Source organism: Oryctolagus cuniculus, chromosome 18, assembly GCF_051225735.1.
Source record: "Oryctolagus cuniculus isolate XC-2025 breed Fujian yellow rabbit chromosome 18, ASM5122573v1, whole genome shotgun sequence".
Lineage (NCBI taxonomy): Eukaryota > Metazoa > Chordata > Mammalia > Lagomorpha > Leporidae > Oryctolagus > Oryctolagus cuniculus.
Window position 1 is genome coordinate 2,930,608 of NC_142884.1, and position 21,227 is coordinate 2,951,834.

Here is a 21,227-nt window from a genome sequence, read left to right on the forward strand (position 1 = left end):
GGAAACACCCGCTGCATCTACGTGTAGATGCAGGAGGGGTGGAGGACACACGGCAACAGTAGCGCCGCCTGCTTTTGGACAAGTTCTCGTGGAGGAACCCGTTCACCTGCCCACAGCCACCTGATGCAGCGAGGACATGAGCTGGTGGCCTGGGCCCTGCGCCAGGAGCTCAGGAAGCGGAGCACGCGGCAGTGACCCGGAAGCAGCTAGAACACGCAGACTGCGTGTGCCGACTCCTCCACCGGAGCTCCCAGAAACAGGCGTGGAAACGACCTCTGTCCTTTCCCACACGCAGCGGGCCACGGAAACCCCCGTGGAGGGCAGCAGGCTCCTGGCTGTGACCCCAGCCCAGCCTCAGCTGGCCTTAGTGAGCACCTGTGGGGCGAGCAGGCAGGTGACAGCACTGTCTCTCTCTGCCCCACAGAAGAGAGGACTCCAGTGAGGATACTTCCTTCTCCCCAGGGCAAGAAACAGCCCTGGCCAGCGGCGACTGGGGACCACCCCCGTGGAGCTGCCCTCCGCACCCCCCACACCGCACTAGCTGTTCATACGAGGGGCTTCGGACAGCGCATGCCAACTGGAATTAAAAGTAGGCTTCGTTTGGAAAACAAGCTCGAATCCACGTTTTTCAGAATGGCGTTTCTGTCTTGAAGACCCCATATTTCCTAGACTTCCCAAGAACTGACTGCCTCCAGCCCAGATCCCGGGAAAGCATGGAGGACTCTCACTTCTTCAAACCCATGGGCGTCTGAGTGTCAGGAGCTCTCCCAGTCCTGTCTCGGGGCCCCAGGCACGGGTAGCCTCCAGCCCAGATCCTGGGAGGCGTGGAGGACTCTCACTTCTTCAAACCCAAGGGCGTCTGAGTGTCAGGAGCTCTCCCAGTCCTGTCTCGGGGCCCCAGGCATGGGTGAGCCTCCAGCCCAGATCCCGGGAAGCGTGGAGGACTCACTTCTTCAAACCCATGGGCGTCTGAGTGTCAGGCGCTCTCCCAGTCCTGTCTCAGGGCCCCAGGCACGGGTGACAGGAACACTTTCCTGCTTTTCTCCTGGCGGTTCCTACATCCAGCTGAAGACCTCACTTCAGACCTAACCCCGCAAGGTGCCCTCCAGCCTGCCCTAGGCCATAAGGAGTGGCCAGGGGATTCAGAACTCCAGACAGGCGCAGGGGTAAGGCCAGCCCAAGACTGGTGGCGGCTGCAGGAGAGGCAGACGCAGGGCTCTCCCCCACCTCCCAAAGCCAGGCAGCCGCCTTCGTGGGGAAAAGGCGCCAGGTCTGAGCTGGGCTGAGGACAGGGCCCTCACCCTCCCTAGAGCCCTGGCTGCAGGGCCTGCACCTGCCCCAGTAGACTGCCAGACTCCCCTGGGGGGCACGGGCCCCCGGACCACATGGCGGGGGTGTGACACGGAGTGCCTGAGCCACGCGATGCTCCTAGTAAGGGAGTGGACACCGCTGACCCTCAGGGATGCTGGGTGTGCGGGGGGGGGGGGGGGTTGCGTAACCAGGAGTGTGGGAATTACGGAGAAAGGGGCGCTGGCAGGCAGACGACGTGCCAGGACACTGCCCTCAGCGGGACCGTAGAAAGACAGCTGCAACTCCCCAGCAACAGGCAGGAGGGCCCCTCCTTCTCCGACGGCACTCGTCACAGCCAGCGGGAGCTTCTCCGAGCAGTCCCTGCGGCAGGCTGACCTGGTCACACCCCAGGGGACACAGGGTCGGGATCCCAGCCGGCCCCCGCCTGCTTCCCAGAGCAGAGGCCAGCGCCCCCCAGGAGAGCCCAGCACGCGGGTACACACTGGGCCAGCAACTTTATTACTCTCGATGCTGGTGAATTGTGCTCTCCAAACGCCCCAGGGGCAGGCATCTCTGTCCATCTCATGCCCTCCTGCCCGCAGAGCCAGCCGCGCCGGGGCTCCTCAGAACCTGCGCCCCACCCTCCCCCACCCCTCCCCCTCCCCTCCTTCCCTGAGCTTCTCCTTCCCGGCGCCCCTGGGCTGGCGGCTGGGCTTCCAGGCTCAGCCTGGGCTCCCGAGGCAGGGACAGATGAGCTGGCCCGGGGCCACGAGGCAGGACAGAAGCTGGGGAATCGGGGAGGAGAGGCGGGGAGGGCGGAGGTGGCCGCACAACCGGACGGGGAGCCCTGGGAAGGGGCGGACAAGGGGCACTGGAAGTTCCGACGGGGGAGGAGAAAGGCTGGGACAGGGAGGGACGCGGGTCGGCGGCAGCGGAGGCTAGCCCAGGGGCCACGGTGGGAACGGGCCCCCGCCCTCGGGGCCCGGCGCGGCCACCCCCTGCGCGCTGGCCGCCGCCCGCCCGTGGATGCGCTGGTGGCGGAGCACGTGCTCCCGCCGCCCGAAGCCCTTGCCGCACTCCCAGCAGGCGAAGGGCCGCGCGCCCGAGTGCGTCTTGCGGTGGCGCACCAGGTGCTCGCGCCAGTAGAAGGTCTTGCCGCACTCGCAGCACGCGTGCGGCTTCTCGCGGGCCGGCAGCGGGCGCAGGGCCGGCCCCGGGGCGCCGGGGTGCGTGCCGCGGTGGCGCCGCAGGTGCTCCTTGCGCCGAAAGGCCTTGCCACACTCGGGGCAGGCGTGCGGCTTCTCACCCGAGTGGCTCTGCCGGTGGCGCAGCAGGTGCGCCGGCTTCAGGGACGTCTTGCCGCACTCGGGGCAGGCGGTGGTGCCTGGGGCCGCCAGGAAGACCGGCAGGCCAGGGGCCAGCGGGGGGCTGCTGGGTTCCTGCTTGTAGGGCCGCGCGGCTTGGGCGTCCCCGCCGGTTGCGGGCGCCTCCACGCTGGGGTCCGTGTTTCCTGCTGGAAAAAGCATGGGGTCAGGGAGGCCAGCCCTGCGTGGGGCCGGCACGCTGGGCTCAGGCTCGGCCTGCCTGGGCGGCATCCTGGCTCTGCCACCACCTGCTCTGCCGTACAAGAGACGGAGGTCACGCCCGGCTCTCGGCCGCTTGCTGAGGGATTCGGAGCTGGCAGGCGGTGCACACACCAGCGCCCGTTCATTGCGGACACTGAGTCCTGCGCTGGGCCCTGCTCCTGGAGCTCCCTGATTCACCTCTAGTCCCGGTGCCAGGGGAACACGGGGCCCCTGGGGCTGAGGGGGGAGGGCAGCTGCTCACCCAAGGGGATCATCCCACTGTCTTCCTTTCCAACACTGACCCCGGAGCCTTCGGTCATCTCCCGAGGTGCCCTCATCGCTGACGACCGGTCTGGGGAGGTCGCCGGCCCCTGCAACGAGATGCCACATTCCAAGCTGGGAAACGCGAGAGGGCCTGCGCCTCTCACTCCCCCCGCCCCCTTCCACCAGCCACCCCGCCCTAGCCCACTCCCCCCGCCCCCTTCCACCAGCCACCCCGCCCTAGCCCACTCCCCCCGCCCCCTTCCACCAGCCACCCCGCCCTAGCCCACTCCCCCGCCCCTTCCACCAGCCACCCCGCCCTAGCCCACTCCCCCCGCCCCCTTCCACCAGCCACCCCGCCCTAGCCCACTCCCCCCGCCCCCTTCCACCAGCCATCCTGCCCTAGCCCACTCCCCCCGCCCCCTTCCACCAGCCACCCCGCCCTAGCCCAGTGTGTGCTGGAGGTGGGCCCCCAGCCAACACGCACAGTAACCGCGGCCTCAGGAGACCCTGGGCAAGGCCCACCCACCCGGCCCCTGACCCACAGACACCTGGCGGAGCCAGGGCTTGCTCTGAGAGCCTAGGTGTGGGCTGATTTTGTTACAAAGAGGTCACACACCTGCCTCACAGCCTACCGCAACTGCAGAGGCACATCCATGCTACTTTTAATGCAGAAAAAATAGAGCAAGTTCAGAAAGGGAACTTTTCCTGGGACACACAGCAGACAGCAGCTGGCCAGGTCAGCCCTGGCCGGGGGCCGGGGGCCGGGGTCAAGGATTAGGGGAAAACATCCGCACGGACCCCGTTCCTGGTGTCGTTACACTGCTGTCCTCACTGCCCAACTGTCCCCACAAGGAGAGGGTCTGAATTCCACTGGTGCGGAAGGATGTTAGCCCCACGGTCGCGTTTCACTTGTCTCAAGTGCCTTCGTGCCACGGCCAAGGGTCAGCAGCGGCAAAGCAAACGCAGGGGTGAGAACTGCCATTCCCTCACCCCCACGCCTCCTGAGAGCCGCAGCGGGATGCACTCCCCGGGTCTGGGGCCTGGAAGTGCCCGCCTGGCTGGGAGGCGGCAGGGTGATCGTGTGGCCCTGCCTTGCTTTGGCAAACTGCGACCAGATTGCTGGCCACGTAGGCAAGGGCTCTGAGTACCGTTCGCTGGCCTGCGATGGCCCCCGTTGTCCCGGCCCCACGCCAGCCACTGCCTTGACCTCTGAGCTCAGGCCACACTCGGTAAGCGGCTTACCAGGCTCTCCCGAACCCCGGTCCTTTGCATACGTCCTTCTACCCCAGCTCTTCGCTGTGGCTACCACCCGGCATCCTGAGGCCGACCCGAGCCCCACCGGCCAGCACGCAGGCGCGTGGCCCTCCGGCGTCAGGAACGCCCACGTCCTGCTGTCCACCGCACTGTGCCTTTAGCAGCTTCACTGAGCACCACGCGCTGCTTCCCGGATACTCACCCCACTTCAGAACAGCTTCCTCTCGCCCCAAAATGCCTGACCCGTCAGCGGTCACTCCCCATCTCCCCCCAGACCCTGGCAACCACTAAGCCACTGTCTACAGCTTTGCTGCAACCTGTCACATGAAGTGGAACCACACGTGGCTCTGCATGGTGGCTGGCACCTCTGGCTTTGCGCACACGTGTAGCTGAGGTCCACACACACACTTCTCTGTGTGTGTCTGTGCTTCTCCCGGGTTCACACCTGAGACTCCACTGCCAGGTCACACGGCAGCTCCAGGTTGAGCCCTGGGAGGACACCCCAGGTGTCCTCGCGGCAGCTGGCCTTCACACCACCAGCTGTGCAGGGACTGGGGCTGCAGTCCCACGGGGCCTCCCTGAGGCCTGTCCTCAACAGACATGGGGCAAACGAGTAGATGGCTGGACTGGAAGGGGCTGACCTGCCTGTCCCGGCTCACGGCAACCAGGGAACATCTCCGAAAGGCGGTCAGAGGCAGGGGAGAGCAGGACAAGGTCTGTGGTCGCCTCCAGCTAGACACCGAGCAAGTGGATGGGGCCCGCTCTGAGCAGCGGGCAGCCAGAGCCGCCTGCCACAGGCCTGGCCAGGGCGGAGGTGCTGCCTCCCCGGCCCCAGCTCAGACGCAGCAGAGCCGGCACACCTGGGAGTGGGACCCAGCGAGCCGCGCCAGCAAGGGCTCTCCCGGCACCACTCGCTCCCCGAAGGGTATGAACATGCTGGGACCTTGCGGGTCTGGGGTCCTGAGACCTGGGCTGCTGGACGGTGCAGACGTCCACAGGCAGTACCTGGGCAGAGTGGCCGTGGGGTGCTGGCTGCTACAGCTGGGGCAGGAGGCAGGACAGCAGTCACACGACACAGGGCTCTCGCCCGCTGCCCGACTGCTGCGTGGCCTCAGGCAGGTCCGCTTCCTCCCCTGTGAGAGAGCGGCCGCCCGGCCCCTTGGATGGTGCGATGGCTGAGACACTGCTGCCCCGCACAGGACCAGCTGGGCCGAGAGGCGTCGAGCCTCTCCCTCTGCTCCAGGACAAGCTGCCTGCCCTCCCAACAGCGGGACTCACAGCGGGGTCCTCGGGCCACGTGACGTGAGCTGGCGGTGAAGGTCGGCCACGCCCCCCGGGGGGAGTCCCCCGGGAAAATCCTGGACAGCGTGGTCGAGCGCGCCTGCCCGGTGGTCACATCGGTGCTGGGAAGTTGTCGCTGCCACGACTTGATGGGCAGGAGACGGCTGCAAGCCCAGCGCCCGGAACCTTCCTGGACCCTACGCTGCGTGCCCCGTGTCTTACTCACGCCCCTCCTCAGCGATAACCAACCATGGGCGGCCCCGAGACTCCTGCCTCGCCACTGGCCTAAGACCAGGCGTCCCTGCACTCTGCACGGGGCTGCTGGCCCCCCACCGCACAGCCTGCCCGGATCCTGGGTTGCGTGGTCCTCTCTGTGTGTGCTCCGTCGCCTCGCCGCTGCCCCCAGGCGCCGCCGCGGCGAGGCCAGGTCAGGGGAAGGAAGCCCACCGCCGGCAGCCTCACCCAGAGCTCCTCCAGCAGGGCCACGGCCTCCTCCCCGCTCCGGGGCCGCCGGCTGCACACCCAGGCCTGGGTGTCGGCGGGCAGGGCGCTCAGGAACTGCTCCAGCACCAGCAGCTCCAGCATCTGCTCCTTGGTGTGCACCTCGGGCCGCAGCCAGTCCCGGCACAGGGCGCGGAGCAGCCCCAGGGCCTCGCGGGGGCCCGGCGCGTCGCCCAAGTGGAAGTGGCGGAAGCGGTGCCAGGGCGAGTCCAGGGTCAGGCCCTCGGGGGCCGGGCCCTCCTGCTTCACGGGCTGAGGGGCAGGGACCTCCATGGCGCCTTCCAGGGCAGGGCCGGCAGAGCCTGCAGGAGGGAAGCAGGGCGAGGTGAGAAGCTGGCCTCCATCTCTGCGCCGCTGGTGCTGTGAGGCAGGGGGTGCAGGGAAGCGCTGGACCCCGGGATGGGCCCACCCCCTGCTCCCGCCCCGTTACCTGACCTGGGGAGAGGGCTGCTGCCCGCTGAGCTGTAGGAGGGTGGGCACCTGAGGGGCCCGTGAGGGCTGTGCTGGATCCCAGGATGTGTCCACCCCCCTGCTCCCGGCCCATTACCCGACCTGGGGAGAGGGCTGCTGCCCGCTGAGCTGTAGGAGGGTGGGCACCTGAGAGGGGCCCGTGAGGGCTGTGCTGGATCCCAGGATGTGTCCACCCCCCTGCTCCCGGCCCATTACCCGACCTGGGGAGAGGGCTGCTGCCCGCTGAGCTGTAAGAGGGTGGGCACCTGAGGGGCCCGTGAGGGCTGCGCTGGATCCTGGGATCCGTCCACACCCCTGCTCCTGGCCCGTTACTGCCCAACCTAGGGTGACGGCTGCTGCCTGCTGAGCTGTCAGAGGGTGGGCACCTGAGAGGCCCGTGAGGGCTGCGCTGGACCCCGGGATGGGCCCACCCCCTGCATCCACCCCATTACCTGACCTGGGGAGAGGGCTGCTGCCCGCTGAGCTGTAGGAGGGTGGGCACCTGAGGGGCCCGTGAGGGCTGAGCTGGACCCCGGGATGGGCCCACCCCCCTGCGCCCACCCCATTACCCGACTTGGGGCGAGGGCTGCTGCCCGCTGAGCTGTAGGAGGGTGGGCACCTGAGGGGCCCGTGAGGGCTGTGCTGGACCCCGGGATGGGCCCACCCCCCTGCGCCCGCCCCATTACCCGACTTGGGGCGAGGGCTGCTGCCCGCTGAGCTGTAGGAGGGTGGGCACCTGAGGGGCCCGTGAGGGCTGCGCTGGACCCCAGGATGGGCCCACCCCCCTGCGCCCACCCCATTACCCGACCTGGGGAGAGGGCTGCTGCCCGCTGAGGTGTAGGAGGGTGGGCACCTGAGGGGCCCGTGAGGGCTGTGCTGGACCCCGGGATCCATCCACACCCCCGCTCCCGGCCCGTTACTGCCCAACCTAGGGTGACGGCTGCTGCCCACTGAGCTGTAGGAGGGTGGGCACCTGAGGGGCTCGTGAGGGCTGCACTGGACCCCGGGATGGGCCCATCCCCCTGCGCCCGCCCCATTACCCGACCTGGGGAGAGGGCTGCTGCCCGCTGAGCTATAAGAGGGTGGGCACCTGAGGGGCCCGTGAGGGCTGCGCTGGATCCCGGGATGTGTCCACCCCCCTGCTCCCGGCCCATTACCCGACTTGGGGCAAGGGCTGCTGCCCGCTGAGCTGTAGGAGGGTGGGCACCTGAGGGGCCCGTGAGGGCTGTGCTGGATCCCGGGATGTGTCCACCCCCCTGCTCCCGGCCCATTACCCGACCTGGGGAGAGGGCTGCTGCCCGCTGAGCTGTAGGAGGGTGGGCACCTGAGAGGGGCCCGTGAGGGCTGAGCTGGATCCCGGGATGGGTCCACCCCCCTGCTCCTGGCCCATTACCGCCCAACCTAGGGCGAGGGCTGCTGCCCACTGAGCTGTAGGGGGTGGGCACCTGAGGGGCCCGTGAGGGTTGCGCTGGATCCCGGGTGACTACACGGCTCCTCCCCTCTGCTTCCTGCAGCACTGTGCAGCCCTCAGCCTCTCCCTGCGCCTGGCCTCGGGCACCTCTGCCTGTCTCTCCCCGGTCTCCCTGCTCCACTGTGGGGGTTAAACGTGGAATCACAGGGCGGCCTGGTGAGCAGCAAAGCCCAGAGCGCACGGGCAGCCGAGAGCGTCAGCATCCCTGCCGCCGTGGGCTGAGCTGCGTCCCCCAGAACTCCCGTGGTGAAGCTCGAACCCCCAAGGGGACCCCACTTGCAGATGGGGCTCTGAGGTGATGAAGGCACCTCGTGTCAGGACTGTGGGCTCACAGGAAGTGCGAGGTGGGGACTGGCACGGTGGCGTCAGCCACCATCGCAACAACCGCACCCCGTATCACAGGGCTGGCTTGAGTCCCAGCTGCTCCACTTCCAAGCCAGCTGCCTGCTGTCGTGCCCCGGAGTGCAGCAGGTGATGGCCAGGTACTCAGGTCCCTGCCACAAACGTGGGAGACCCGGATGGAGTTGCTGGCTCCCGCTTTCAGCCTGGCCTAGAACTGGCTGTTGCAGCAATTTGGGGAGTGAACCAGTGGGCTGAAGATCTATCACTCTGCCTTTTAAATAAATAAAAGAAAGAAAGAGAGAGAGAGAGAGAGTGAGAGAGAGAGAGAGAGAGAGAGAGAGAAAGGAAGGAAGGAAGAAAGAACGAAAGAAAGAACGAAAGAAAGAACGAAAGAAAGAGGACCCAGAAGGCAGCCATCCCCACCCAGCAGTCCTCAGCGGGAACTGAGGGGCCGGCGCTCTGAGAACAGAGGCTGCTCTAACAAGGCACACGTGCAAGACGCTTCGGGGCCCCGGTTCTGAAAGTTGGGAGCGTGGCCAGGCCCAGCTGAGGGCCACTGTTCCACGTCCTCACCTGGCGCACCCAGAGGACGCTCGCTCTCGTCTCTCCTTCCTCCCATTGATCCCACTCACCAGGGCGCCCAAGGGCCCCACCCACAGACGTCACCATCTCTGGGGCTGGCTCCCAGCATTTGAACTGGGGACGGGGTCAGGGGGGAAGAACCAAGCAGAATGATGGACTGACGGACCCCTGGCCGTGTCTGGGTGCTGGCAGGTGGAGCTCCCCAATACCCACTCACCCCTCTTTGTAGCATCCCCAGCCCCTAAGGGAGCTGTCTCCCCACTCCACTGCTTCCTTCTCCCCCTCCCAAAGGCGAGCGCACATGTGGCTCGGCTCCTGCCAAGGGGGAAGTGGTGAGCCTGGCACAGTCCCCACCGGGCAACACCCCCTGCAGACACCTGTGGTTGTGGGGCTGGGTGAAGGCAGGGTGCAGGGCTGTTAGCATCTCTGCTCCATACGGGCCCGACAGCCTACACATCAACGGTGCTCCCTGGGTGGTGCAGGGACCCCTGGGGAGCCCCACAAGCAGTCCTGGGTTCTGCGAGGTCAGCAGTGAGCTGGTGGAGACCAAGACACAGGGGACCCTGACCACCTGACTGAGAACCCCCTGGGCGGTTGGGTGGGAAAAGCCGGTGTCTGTCCTACTTGGGGGTCTCCGAGCACACAGGCTGAGTGTGTGACGTGGGTCCTGCCCATGGGGGCTGAGGCTGACCAGGGCTCCCTCGGGACTCTCCCAAGGGGTGGAGCCGACTGCATGGAGCGTCACACGACCTGACCGTTAGGGCAAAGCCAGGAAAATGCAATGTCCCACCAGGCTCCTACCAGCATGAGCCCAGGCCAATCTCTTTGTCACCTTACAGCTCCGACAGGCCCCCAGGCCGGGCCCAATGTTACTGGGCAGCGTGGCGCGGGCCTGACGGCAGGGTGGTGGGGACCACGTGCGGGGGCACTGCGGCCCCGCGTGCTGCGGCTGTGCCAGGCACCGAGCTAAATGCTTTGCGAACATCTGGGATCTTCACGGTGGCTCCTTCCCAGACTGGTTCTGCTGCCAGCCCCATTTCACAGCAGAGGTCTACAGAGAAAACCCTGAGCTCCGGGCACAGGCCGAGAACTCCCGGCCCCGGGGTGACAGGCATGAGGGGCTGCAGCCTTCCCGGGGGAGGGATGAGCGAGCGCGTGAGCCGCGCCTGCCACCTGCCCCGCCGCGCCCCGGCCTCCCTCCTGCAGCCGCCAGAGGGCAGAGGGGACAATCTCTGCTTCCATCAGCCACCCAACGCCGGGTCCTCACACACACACACACACCAAACACACAGAGGGCGGTCCTCAAACATACACACAGGCCGGTCCTCTCACACACTCACCACTCACACACACACAGCTGAGTGGCAGACCTTTGGATACTGTGATTCCCAAGTCAGGACCCTTGACCACGGCTGTCAATCACTGACGTCACCCCACCGCCCACATGGCCCCAGCAGTCCCCTCGGCGTCTCCCCACCCCCACTGCCCTGCCGTCCAATCATCCCACAGCAAGCGTAAACAATTTCTGTCTCAGTGTAAACCACATGGGTCCCTTCCCTGCTCAAAACCTGCCTCCTGTGACAGCCAGTGGAGCCCACACTGCTCCTGCGGCCACAGGACCCTGCAGTCTGACGGCTGTCCACCTCATCTCCCAGCCCCCGCTCAGCCTGTGCACCTGCCTCCTGTGACAGCCTGTGGAGCCCACACTGTTCCTGTGGCCACAGGACCCTGCAGTCTGACGGCTGTCCACCTCATCTCCCAGCCCCCCCTCAGCCTGTGCACCTGCCTCCTGTGACAGCCAGTGGAGCCCACACTGCTCCTGCGGCCACAGGACCCTGCAGTCTGACGGCTGTCCACCTCATCTCCCAGCCCCTCTCAGCCTGTGCACCTGCCTCCTGTGACAGCCAGTGGAGCCCACACTGCTCCTGTGGCCACAGGACCCTGCAGTCTGACGGCTGTCCACCTCATCTCCCAGCCCCCCCTCAGCCTGTGCACCTGCCTCCTGTGACAGCCAGTGAGGCCCACACTGCTCCTGCGGCCACAGGACCCTGCAGTCTGACGGCTGTCCACCTCATCTCCCAGCCCCCACTCAGCCTGTGCACCTGCCTCCTGTGACAGCCAGTGAGGCCCACACTGCTCCTGCGGCCACAGGACCCTGCAGTCTGACGGCTGTCCACCTCATCTCCCAGCCCCCTCAGCTGAGGCGGGCCCCTCCCTCAGCCTCTGCACCTGCTGCTCCCTCACCTGCTCAGCGGCTTCCCTCACGAGAGGCCTTGATGTGATCACCCCTTCCTGGAAAGCCCCTCCCCACCTCTCCCAGTCATCCAGCCTAACGTGGCACCCCCATGTCTCCCCGCCCAGTTCCCACCATGTTACCCACATTGATTTGTTTCGGTGTTTAACATACTCTTGGGGCCGGCTTTGTGGTGCAGCAGGTTAACGCCCTGGCCTGATAGCACCGGCATCCCATATGGGCCCCAGTTCAAGTCCCGGCTGCTCCACTTCCCATCCAGCTCTCTGCTATGGCCTGGGAAAGCAGTAGAAGATGGCCCAAGTCCTTGGGCCCCTGCACCTGCGTGGGAGACCTAGAAGAAGCTCCTGGCTCCTGGCTTCGGATTGGTGCAGCTCTGGCCGTTGTGACCATCTGGGAAGTGAACCAGCAGATGGAAGACCTCTCTCTTTCTCTCTGCCTCTCCTCTGTGAAACTCTTTCAAATAAATAAATCTTAGAAAAAATATATTCTTGTGCCACTCACTAGAAATAAGCTCTGTGGAGGAAGTCCACGCGTTCCAGACCCAGTATTATGGCTGGCACTCAAAGACATCTTATGGCATCCGTTTTATAGAGCTGCGTGATCACCCCCATTCTGTAGGTGGAGAAAGCGGCGGGGTCTCGCCCCAAATCCCCAGCTAAGTGGCAGAGCCTGAGTTCACACCATCTGCCAGGCTCCACCACCTCTCACACATGCTTGGATTTAAGGACTGATTAACCAGGGGGCTGGCGGGGAGGGTCTCTCAAGAGGCCACAGCAGCCTGCTGAGCCGTGAGAAGGGGTCCTCAGGCGCTGGACAGGAACTGGAGCCCAGAAGAGCCGGCCAGTGGGCAGACTTGAACCCCGGGGGTGGCCGCGGGTGACCCCACTCCCGCCCTGAGAATGCACTGGTCAGGACGGGCCAGGCAGGGTGTTCTGGGTCCCCAGCCCGCACCCAAGGCAGCACACGGTGACTGAGGAGTAAACCAAGCTTGCCAACCCGCAAGTGTCCTGTGCAACCTGCAGGACAGCCCAGAGTCAGGAGCCCGAGATGGCCATGAGTGACAAGGGTCTTACACTGTCCCACCTGGTCCTCCCAGCAGCCCTGGGGCCCTCGGCAAGGAGCGAGCCAGGACTCGAACCCACAACTGACTCCAGAGCCGGCGCCAGCCCCGGCCTGTGCTAGAATACTGATGGCTGAGGGTCTGGCTTCCCTGCCCCGCCAGCAGGAGCTGCGCGACCTTGGACAGGTGAGAGGCGGCTAAGCTGAAGGTGGCTGCTGGGGGCACGGGTTAGAAGCCGCCTGCCGCAGACTACGGGAAAACCTGTTTGTCCGCTCCAGAGGCTCCCACTCCGGCATGGGGACTGTACCACTGTGTGCGGGGGCTGGGGGCGGCCGGTGCAATGTAGGCCGGGGGCGGCCCCCGGCCCCCCGCCGCCCTCCGGCCATGGCTCCCTGTCCCCCCCACCCCGGGAGGGTAGGGGGTTCAGAACCGCCCCCGGCAGACGGCCACCAGCCCACCGGACAGATCGACGCGGGGCACAGGGCTCCGGCTCCCGCTCTGCACCCACAGCCACCTGCCCCTGGGCAAGGGTCAACCGCAGCTCCGCCTCCCTGCCCGCGCCGGGCCAGCGCCCCGCGCCCAGGCGGGGGTCCCCGCCCCTCATCGCTTCGCCCCGGGGGCCCTCGCCGGGACGAGGACACGCGCACGGCTCCTCCATCCGCACCGACACGGCCGTGCGGGTGTACCGGGAGGGGCGGCGAGCGGGCCCCGCCCCCGCTCGGGAAGCACCTGCGCGCCCCGCACCCCGACGTCCGCCCGCGCCCGCTCCTTTGTGGGGTCCCGCTTCCCACCGGGGGCCCCCACACCCCTCCCGCCCGGGGGCCCGTCCCCGCCTCTGCCTCCCGCGTTCTCTCCCGCGGGGACCCACGACCCCCTCCCACTTTCCGCCCCGCCCCCTCCCACCTCGTTCCCGCCCCTCCCCCAGGCCTCTTTTCATCTCCTCCCTCAACTCCCCCACCCCTCGCTCCACCGGCGCCTGGCCACCCCCTCTCCCCACAGCTCGCCCCTCCCTCATCCAACCGCCCCTACCCCCAGTCCCTCACTCTTTTGCCCCCTCGCTCACCTCACTCTCCTAGGCGAGGCCCCCAAAGCCCCCTCACCGCCCCGCACATGCGCACAGGGCTCACCGGGACTCCATGCCCCGGCAGGCTTTGCGCCAAACTCATCCGTCCACCCCTCCCCCCGCCCCAACACCCGAGCCGCGGGTTCCGTCCAGCAACCCTCCCTGCCCATCCCCGGCCTCTCCCGGAACTACACTTCCCAGAAGGCATGGCGGCAAAAGCGGCTTTCCATTGGCCTCCGCCGGGACGCCCGGCGCACGCCCCTCCTCCCCTGCCCGGCGTTTCCGGCAGCGCCAGAACTACATTTCCCATGAGGTACGGCGGCCTATTGGTTCTTGACGGCGCAAACGCTCAGCCTCCCCGAGCGCTGTGGACTACATTTCCCAGAATGCACGCGGGGCTGTCTTCCCGTGAGCCTGCAGGCGGAGCCTGGCCGCGAGGCCAGCGTTGTCGTGGAGACCGGAGGAGGCCGTGCCTGAGGCGGCGCGCTCGGGAGCCTGAGGCGACGAGGGGGAACCAGGCCCGAGCGTGGGGTCCGCCTCCTGGACTCTAGGTCGTCCTTTACCCGTCCTCCACAAGCCACCGGGCCGGGGTTCGCACCGGGAATCCTGACGTGAGCGGCGGCCTGCGGCTCGGGTTCTGCCTGACCGGACCGCTGTGACCTGGGGGCCCGGGACCCCGGCAGCGCGCCCCCGCGGGCCGGGCCTCAGCGGAGGGCAGCTTGGGAGGAACTCTGAGGAGAGCCGTTGTGCGGCCGGCGGCCGGGGCAGCCCCAGCGGGTTTCCTCCAGCTCCCGGCTGCCCTGCAGACACCGGCCGGAGCGTGGGATGAGCTTCAGCCGCGGGAGGGTTGTGTGTTTAAGATTCTTTATTTGAGAGGCAGAGTTACAGAGCAAGAGAGAGAGGGGGCTCCCATCCGCTGGGTCACTCCCCAAATGGCCACACCGGCCGAGCTGCGCCGATCCGGAGCCAGCAGCTTCTTCCCGGTCTCCCACGCGGGTGCAGGGGCCCGAGGACCTGGGCCATCCTCCACTGCTTTCCCCATAGCAGAGAGCTGGATGGGAAGTGGAGCAGCCGGGACTCGAACCCGCGCCCACATGGGATGCCGGTGCCGTAGGCAGAGGCTTAGCCTCCTATGCCACAGCGCCGGCCCAACGGAAGTGGGTTTTGTTCTTAACAAATTTATAGTTGGACGAGGATCCCCCCCATTTTGCAAGTCGTTAGGGGCTAGCTCTGACTTCGTGACTGGTCTAACCTGCTCTGGCCCACCCGCCTGCCTGCCCCTCTCCTGTCCTGAGTTAAGTGTTCCAGCCATGCCCACACAAGCCTCTTGTCTTCTCCCAGGATGCCCTGAGCCTGTTCACATTCACATCTGTCAGCTTCCCTGACATCTTCACTTGGATTTTTTTTTTTTTAAGATTTATGTATTTATTTGAAAGCAGAGTTACAGGGAGGGAGCGAGCTTCCTTCCACTGGTACCTTCCCCAGATGGCCACTGCTGAGCCAGGCTGAAGCCAGAAGCCTGGAACAACTTCTGCGTCTCCCATGTGAGTGCAGGGCCCAAGCACTGGGGCCATCCTCCGCTGCTTTCCCGGGCCTTGGCAGGGAGCTGGATTGGAGGTGAGCAGCCAGGACCTGAACTGGTGCTCATACGGGATGCCGGCACTGCAGACAGCGGCTTAGCCTCTGTACCACAGCTCTGCCTGCTGGATTTCTTAATAGGTATCTCAGACCTAAGGTGAGCAGTAGAGACTTCATTCCCTCCCCCTGGAAGACAGTTCTTTCTTCTACTACTCCTCCATTTTAGAAACCCAGTCTTATCATTCACCTAGATGTTCAGATCAAAAATGGAAGGGTAGCCCTTGATTTTCCTTTTGCATCATCACTGGTTCAAGTCGCAGCTGCTCTGCTTCCAATCCAGCTCCCTGCTAACGCACTTGGTAAAGCCGTGAAAGGTGGTCCAAGTATTGGGCCCCTGCCACCCACATGGGAGACCGGATGGAATTCCTGGCTCCTGCTTTAGGCCTGGTCTAGCCATTTGGGGAGTGCACCTATGGATGGAAGATCTTTCTCTCTCTCTCTCTCTCTCTCTCTCTGGCTGACTCTGTCACCCTGCCTTTCAGATAAGTAAAATAAATCTGTTTTTTAAAAGCTTTATTTATTTATTTGAAAGAGTTACACAGAGAAAGGAGAGGCAGAGAGAGAGAGGTCGATCTTCTGTCTGCTGGTTCACTCCCAAATTGGCCACAACGGCCGGAGCTGCACCAATCTGAAGCCAGGAGATTTCTCCGGGTCTCCCACGCGGGTGCAGGGGCCCAAGGACTTGGGCCATCTTCTACTGCTTTCCCAGGCCATAGCAGAGAGCTGGATCGGAAGTGGGACAACTGCCGGCACTGCAGGCAGCAGCTTTACCTGCTATGCCACAGCGCCGGCCCCAACAAAATAAACCTTAAAAAAAAAACCAGTCCCATACTATCCTCCAGTGCACCCTACTAGTCTATGTCCCCAGGTTTCTAGACATTGTCCTGCTTCCTGTCTGGCTTCCTCCCACCCTCATAGCCTATCTGTACATGGCAGCCAGAGGGGTGGTCTGTGTTTATTGTGGTTGGATACGTGTAGCAGAACCATTGATAAGTGTGCGGTTCACTGGTGTTAAGCCATCGCCCCGTCTGCCTCCAGGACTTAGTCTTCCTAAGTGGAAACTGTACGCGCTAAACACTAACTCCCCAAACTCCTTCCGCCAGGTGCTGGCAGCCCCCATAATGTTTTCTGTTTCTGTGACTAACTTCTCTTATGTCTTTTGTGAGTAGCATCACCTAGAGTTTGTCTTCCTGGGAATGGCTTATTCCACTTAGCGTGGTGTCCTCAGGGTTCATCCCTGTCGTGGCACGGGGCAGGACTTCCTTCCGTACAAGCAGGGGAGTTCCACTGGATGACCAGAGCATACAGAGTTTCTTCACTTGCCAGCAGGATCTTTTGTAGATTAAAATAGAGTCGAGCTCTTTATGTTACCCACTCTAGCACACACCCTCGACCCAGCACCCGTGGGCCCCACGTGTCAGATCTCCTCTAGCACACCCTCGACCCAGCACCCGTGGGCCCCACGTGTCAGACCTCCTCTAGCACACACCCTCGACCCAGCACCCGTGGGCCCCACGTGTCAGACCTCCTCTAGCACACACCCTCGACCCAGCACCCGTGGGCCCCACGTGCAGACCTCCTCTAGCACACACCCTCGACCCAGCACCCGTGGGCCCCACGTGCAGACCTCCTCTAGCACACACCCTCGACCCAGCACCCGTGGGCCCCACGTGTCACACCTCCTCTAGTGCACCCTCGACCCAGCACCCGTGGGCCCCACGTGTCAGATCTCCTCTAGCACACACCCTCGACCCAGCACCCGTGGGCCCCACGTGTCAGACCTCCTCTAGCACACACCCTCGACCCAGCACCCGTGGGCCCCACGTGTCAGACCTCCTCTAGTGCACCCTCGACCCAGCACCCGTGGGCCCCACGTGTCAGATCTCCTCTAGCACACACCCTCGACCCAGCACCCGTGGGCCCCACGTGTCAGACCTCCTCTAGCACACACCCTCGACCCAGCACCCGTGGGCCCCACGTGTCAGACCTCCTCTAGTGCACCTCGACCCAGCACCCGTGGGCCCCACGTGTCAGACCTCCTCTAGCACACCCTCGACCCAGCACCCGTGGGCCCCACGTGTCAGACCTCCTCTAGCACACCCTCCACCCAGCACCCGTGGGCCCCACGTGTCAGACCTCCTCTAGCACACCCTCGACCCAGCACCCGTGGGCCCCACGTGTCAGACCTCCTCTAGCACACACCCTCGACCCAGCACCCGTGGGCCCCACGAGTCCAGAGCTCCTCTAGCACACACCCTCAACCCAGCACCCGTGGGCCCCACGTGTCAGATCTCCTCTAGTGCACCCTCGACCCAGCACCCGTGGGCCCCACGTGTCAGACCTCCTCTAGTGCACCCTCGACCCAGCACCCGTGGGCCCCACGTGTCAGACCTCCTCTAGCACCCGCCCTCGACCCAGCACCCGTGGGCCCCACGTGTCAGATCTCCTCTAGTGCACCTCGACCCAGCACCCGTGGGCCCCATGTGTCAGACCTCCTCTAGCGCACCCTCGACCCAGCACCCGTGGGCCCCACGTGTCAGACCTCAGCACCCGTGGGCCCCACGTGTCAGACCTCCTCTAGCACCCGCCCTCGACCCAGCACCCGTGGGCCCCACGTGTCCGGAGCTCCTCCAGCTTGTGTGGTGCCTTTGTGCATATTACAAGAAAACACGCTTAGCAACACTGCAGACTGAGCTGGCACGAAGTTCAGCAGGTGATGAAAGGAACGCCCCTGGGTCTGGCGCTGGGGCGTAGCACAGGGTGGGCCACCTGCGGCAGGCATCCCACATGAGTGCTAGTTCGAGTCCTGGCTGCTCCTCTTCCTATCCAGCTCTCTGCTGTGGCCTGGGAAAGCAGTAGAAGATGGCCCAAGTCCTTGGGCCCCTGCACCCACGTGGGAGACCTGGAAGAAGCTCCTGGCTCTTGGCTTTGGATCGGCGCAGCTCCGACCATTACGGCCAACTTGGGAGTGAAACAGCAGATGGAAGACTCTCTCTCTCTCTCTCTCTCTCTCTCTCTCTCTCTCTCTGCCTCTCCTTTTTCTGTGTAACTCTGACTTTCAAAAAAATAAAATCTTTAAGATTTTTTTAAAGATTTATTTAATTTATTTGAAAGTCACAGTTACACAGAGAGAGGAGAGGCAGAGAGAGAGAGATCTTCCATCTGCTGGTTCACTCCCCAGACGGCCGCAACAGCCGGAGCTGCACCGATCTGAAGCCGGAGCCAGGAGCTTCTTTCAGGTCTCCCACGCGGGTGCAGGGGCCCACGGACTTGGGCCATCTTCCACTGCTTTCCCAGGCCATAGCAGAGAGCAGGATTGGAAGAGGAGCAGCTGGGACTCCAACCGGCGCCCATATGGGATGCCGGCACTGCAGGTGGCGGCTGCTTTATTCGCTACGCCACAGCGCTGGCCCCAATAAATAAATCTTAAAAAAAAAAAAAAAAAAAAAAAAGGAACATCCCAGCCCCTGCTTACTCAGCCAGGTGCCTGGAGGTGTGGCGGTGGTCATGAGGTTCCATGAGCCCTCAGCCCAGCCCTGTGCACCCTGTCGATCGCTGGGCTCCAGCACACTGCCCACCTCGGTGTTCCTCTGACAGCAGTTCTGAGAGTCCGCTGCAGAGGGTCCCTTGGGAGCTTGTCAGCCCTGCAGTCATCAGCCCCTACCGCAGGCCCACTGTATCAAACTGCTGGTGGGCCTGGCAGTGTTGAGCTGTTGGGGGTTCTGATGCAGGCTTGTGTGCATCCGCATGCCAGGGGGTCACCGCTTCACGGTGCTGCGAGGGTGGTGTCATGAGTCATGCATGAGAGCCCCCAGGGCGCAGCCGGGTGGGGAGTAAGGAGCCCGCAGACCCCAGCCGTCTACACTGCCCTCTGAAGATGTCTGCTCAGGGTGTGTTCAATTCTGTGGGCTGGTCACCCATCATGAGACACAACCCCGGCACAAAGGATACAGGGCGGAGCAAGGCCGACAGTATCGGTGGGCACTGGGCTCAGTGGGTGTGGTCAGGGTGCCAAGCTCCACAGGGCACCGCCCAGCTGTGAGGTCCTGAAGTGGACGCAGTCCAGCACTCAGAGGACTGGGCTGTGCGCTGTTGACACCCATGAGGAGCGGGTCCTTATTAGTGTGAGCGGTCATGACACTTCCGTTCTCCTTGTCAGTGATCGGCTGAGTCCACGAATGTGGCAGTGTTCTGGCCGAGACGGTGTGAAGGCAGACTTTCTGGGCACCCCTGACGATGGGTCCCCCTCCGTGGGTAAAACAAGACAAGCTGGAAGAAACTTGTTCTGCGGCCTGGGCCTGTCAGCAGCTAACGCTTCAAACTGGGTCGGCCGCCATGAGGGGTGATGGTCAGAGCTCCCCTTGGGCTGGGAGGGAGGGGAGGGGAGGAACCCAGGTCCTCACGGCACAGCTGAGCGGCTGAATTGGCCAGCCGCGGCGGGAGCGCCCCTACAGGACGTGACTAGTGGGTCCTCTCCAGCTGCTTGTCCACACTTGAAACCCGGAGTGGCAGCTCCCTGAGAGTGCGTCTGACGTGGCTGCAGGCTGCCTGGGCTGCCTGTGTTCAGCCACACTCATCTTGAGTCTCTTAGTCGTTTAACGTGGTTCTGCGTTTCCGTTCTGCCTGGGCCCTGTTCGTGACCGCATCACCTTGATGATGTGGACGGTGACTCCCTGGCGTGTCCTTCCACTTCTTGACCTGGCGACAGTGGTCAGTTCTGGTGTCACTTCCCCAGGCCACTCTACCCACTTGGTCCGGGTGCCTCACTGGTGCAGGCGCTCCCGTAGGCCCTGCCCCCACCCCGTGCTCTCTTTTCCGTAGCTGCCCCACTCTCCCCGTGTGAGCGACTCACTGACAGAGTTCAAGGCTTGCTGCTGCCCTGCTGCAGCTGCCAGCTTGGGGCCTGCCTCCGGATGAGTAAGGGTTAAAGGAAAGTGGTTCCTAGCCTGTTTCCCAGGCCCCAGGGTGAGAATTCCTCTGGCAGCCAGTTTAGCTTATGCCCTCCAGAAGCTTGTCCGGCTTCTTTGTAACCCTGCCATAATTATTACTCAAAATCGTAATTAACGTTTTCTCTCTGTGTGGTGCTTTGAAGCAGTGCGGTCCTCCAGGGCAGGCATGGGGTTTGGTTCATCTCTGGGTCTCCAGCCCCCGGCGCCCAGGAGGCCCAGGTTATGTTTATTGGATCAACTCATGAGGGGACGAGTCTGGGTATGAGTGGAATGAGCGAGTGGCTGCACCCTTCCCACAGCGGGGGCTCTGGTGGGCTGGGTTTGAGCGTGAGTCAGTCAGCTTTGCATCCCCAGCCCCTAGGAAATGTTTGATAATGGATAATTAAATTAATAAATGAATTGCTTAATGATGGGATCACACTGCCCATTTATTATCTCATTTACCCGCACACCCACCCTGTGGAATGACAGAGGAGATCAAAGCACCAGCCCGTTTTACGGACGGGATAAGTAAGGCGTGAGAGGCACGTATACCTTCAGCTAGCGATGCGGCGAGAAGGGCAGGACTAGATCCATATTTTACGGCCTGCAGCAAGCATCGTGAGCCGCCTCCACCATGGGTGAACATGGACACTGCTGGAGGGCACGTGCAGGCTCCTCCCGGCACAGGCGCGGGTTTTCCGCAGGCCAGGGACGCTCCCTGCCTTCCACGTAGAGACGGCGAAGCAGGCCTGCGGCGTACTGCAGCGGGGAGTCACTGCCTAGGCAAAGGACTTCTTAGAGTGTTCTTCCCACCTGTGCTGCGCAGGGTCTGGCCAGATGAACATGGTTTCCTGAAGGGGGACACTGTGGCTCCCAGCCCTCTGGGGACGTCGGGAAGGACAGCTGTCTCCCAGATTTCCGATGAGTTCTGCAGGTGAATGCAGCTGGCTGACCAGGTGCACTTGAGCAAGTTGTGGAAAACCACTCCCGCAGGCACCCCCAGTCAGGTGTGCGACTTGCTGCAGCCCGAGAATGCGTCTCCCAGAGGAACCTGCTCCTGGGAGTCAGCTGGGAGTCCGAGCATTTGGGCTTGAGCTAGATGGTTCAAAGCACTGGTGAGGGAAGTGGGGACCAATTCCGTTGAGAACAGTCAGGAAGTAGGGACCGCGTGTGACGGGGTTCCTCTAGGGGTCAGGGAGACCGTGCGAGGGCCTGTCCATCGGCCTCCTGGGTGGTGGATTTTGTGATCACAGCTGGATGATGGAGGCTTTGGGGGAATGT

General features: G+C 64.0%; 1 protein-coding gene across 3 annotated transcripts; it reads right to left on the reverse strand.

The window, feature by feature from the left end:
* Positions 1 to 1,786: 1,786 nt before the first annotated feature.
* Positions 1,787 to 13,512, reverse strand: ZNF444 (zinc finger protein 444). Of its 3 annotated transcripts, none has more exons than XM_070063465.2 (4): positions 13,378 to 13,512; positions 6,117 to 6,457; positions 3,118 to 3,226; positions 1,787 to 2,800 (listed from the first exon to the last, which is right to left on the reverse strand). In XM_070063465.2, the coding sequence occupies exons 2-4, from the start codon at positions 6,426 to 6,428 to the stop codon at positions 2,229 to 2,231; spliced, it is 993 nt and encodes a 330-aa protein (XP_069919566.1). In that variant the 5' UTR covers positions 6,429 to 6,457; positions 13,378 to 13,512; the 3' UTR covers positions 1,787 to 2,228. The 3 variants fall into 3 exon arrangements, with proteins under 3 accessions (XP_069919566.1, XP_051693134.1, XP_051693133.1); XM_051837174.3 differs by having other exon boundaries at positions 1,787 to 2,803; XM_051837173.3 differs by lacking the exon at positions 13,378 to 13,512 and adding an exon at positions 11,756 to 11,890 and having other exon boundaries at positions 1,787 to 2,803.
* Between the last annotated feature and the right edge of the window lie 7,715 nt (positions 13,513 to 21,227).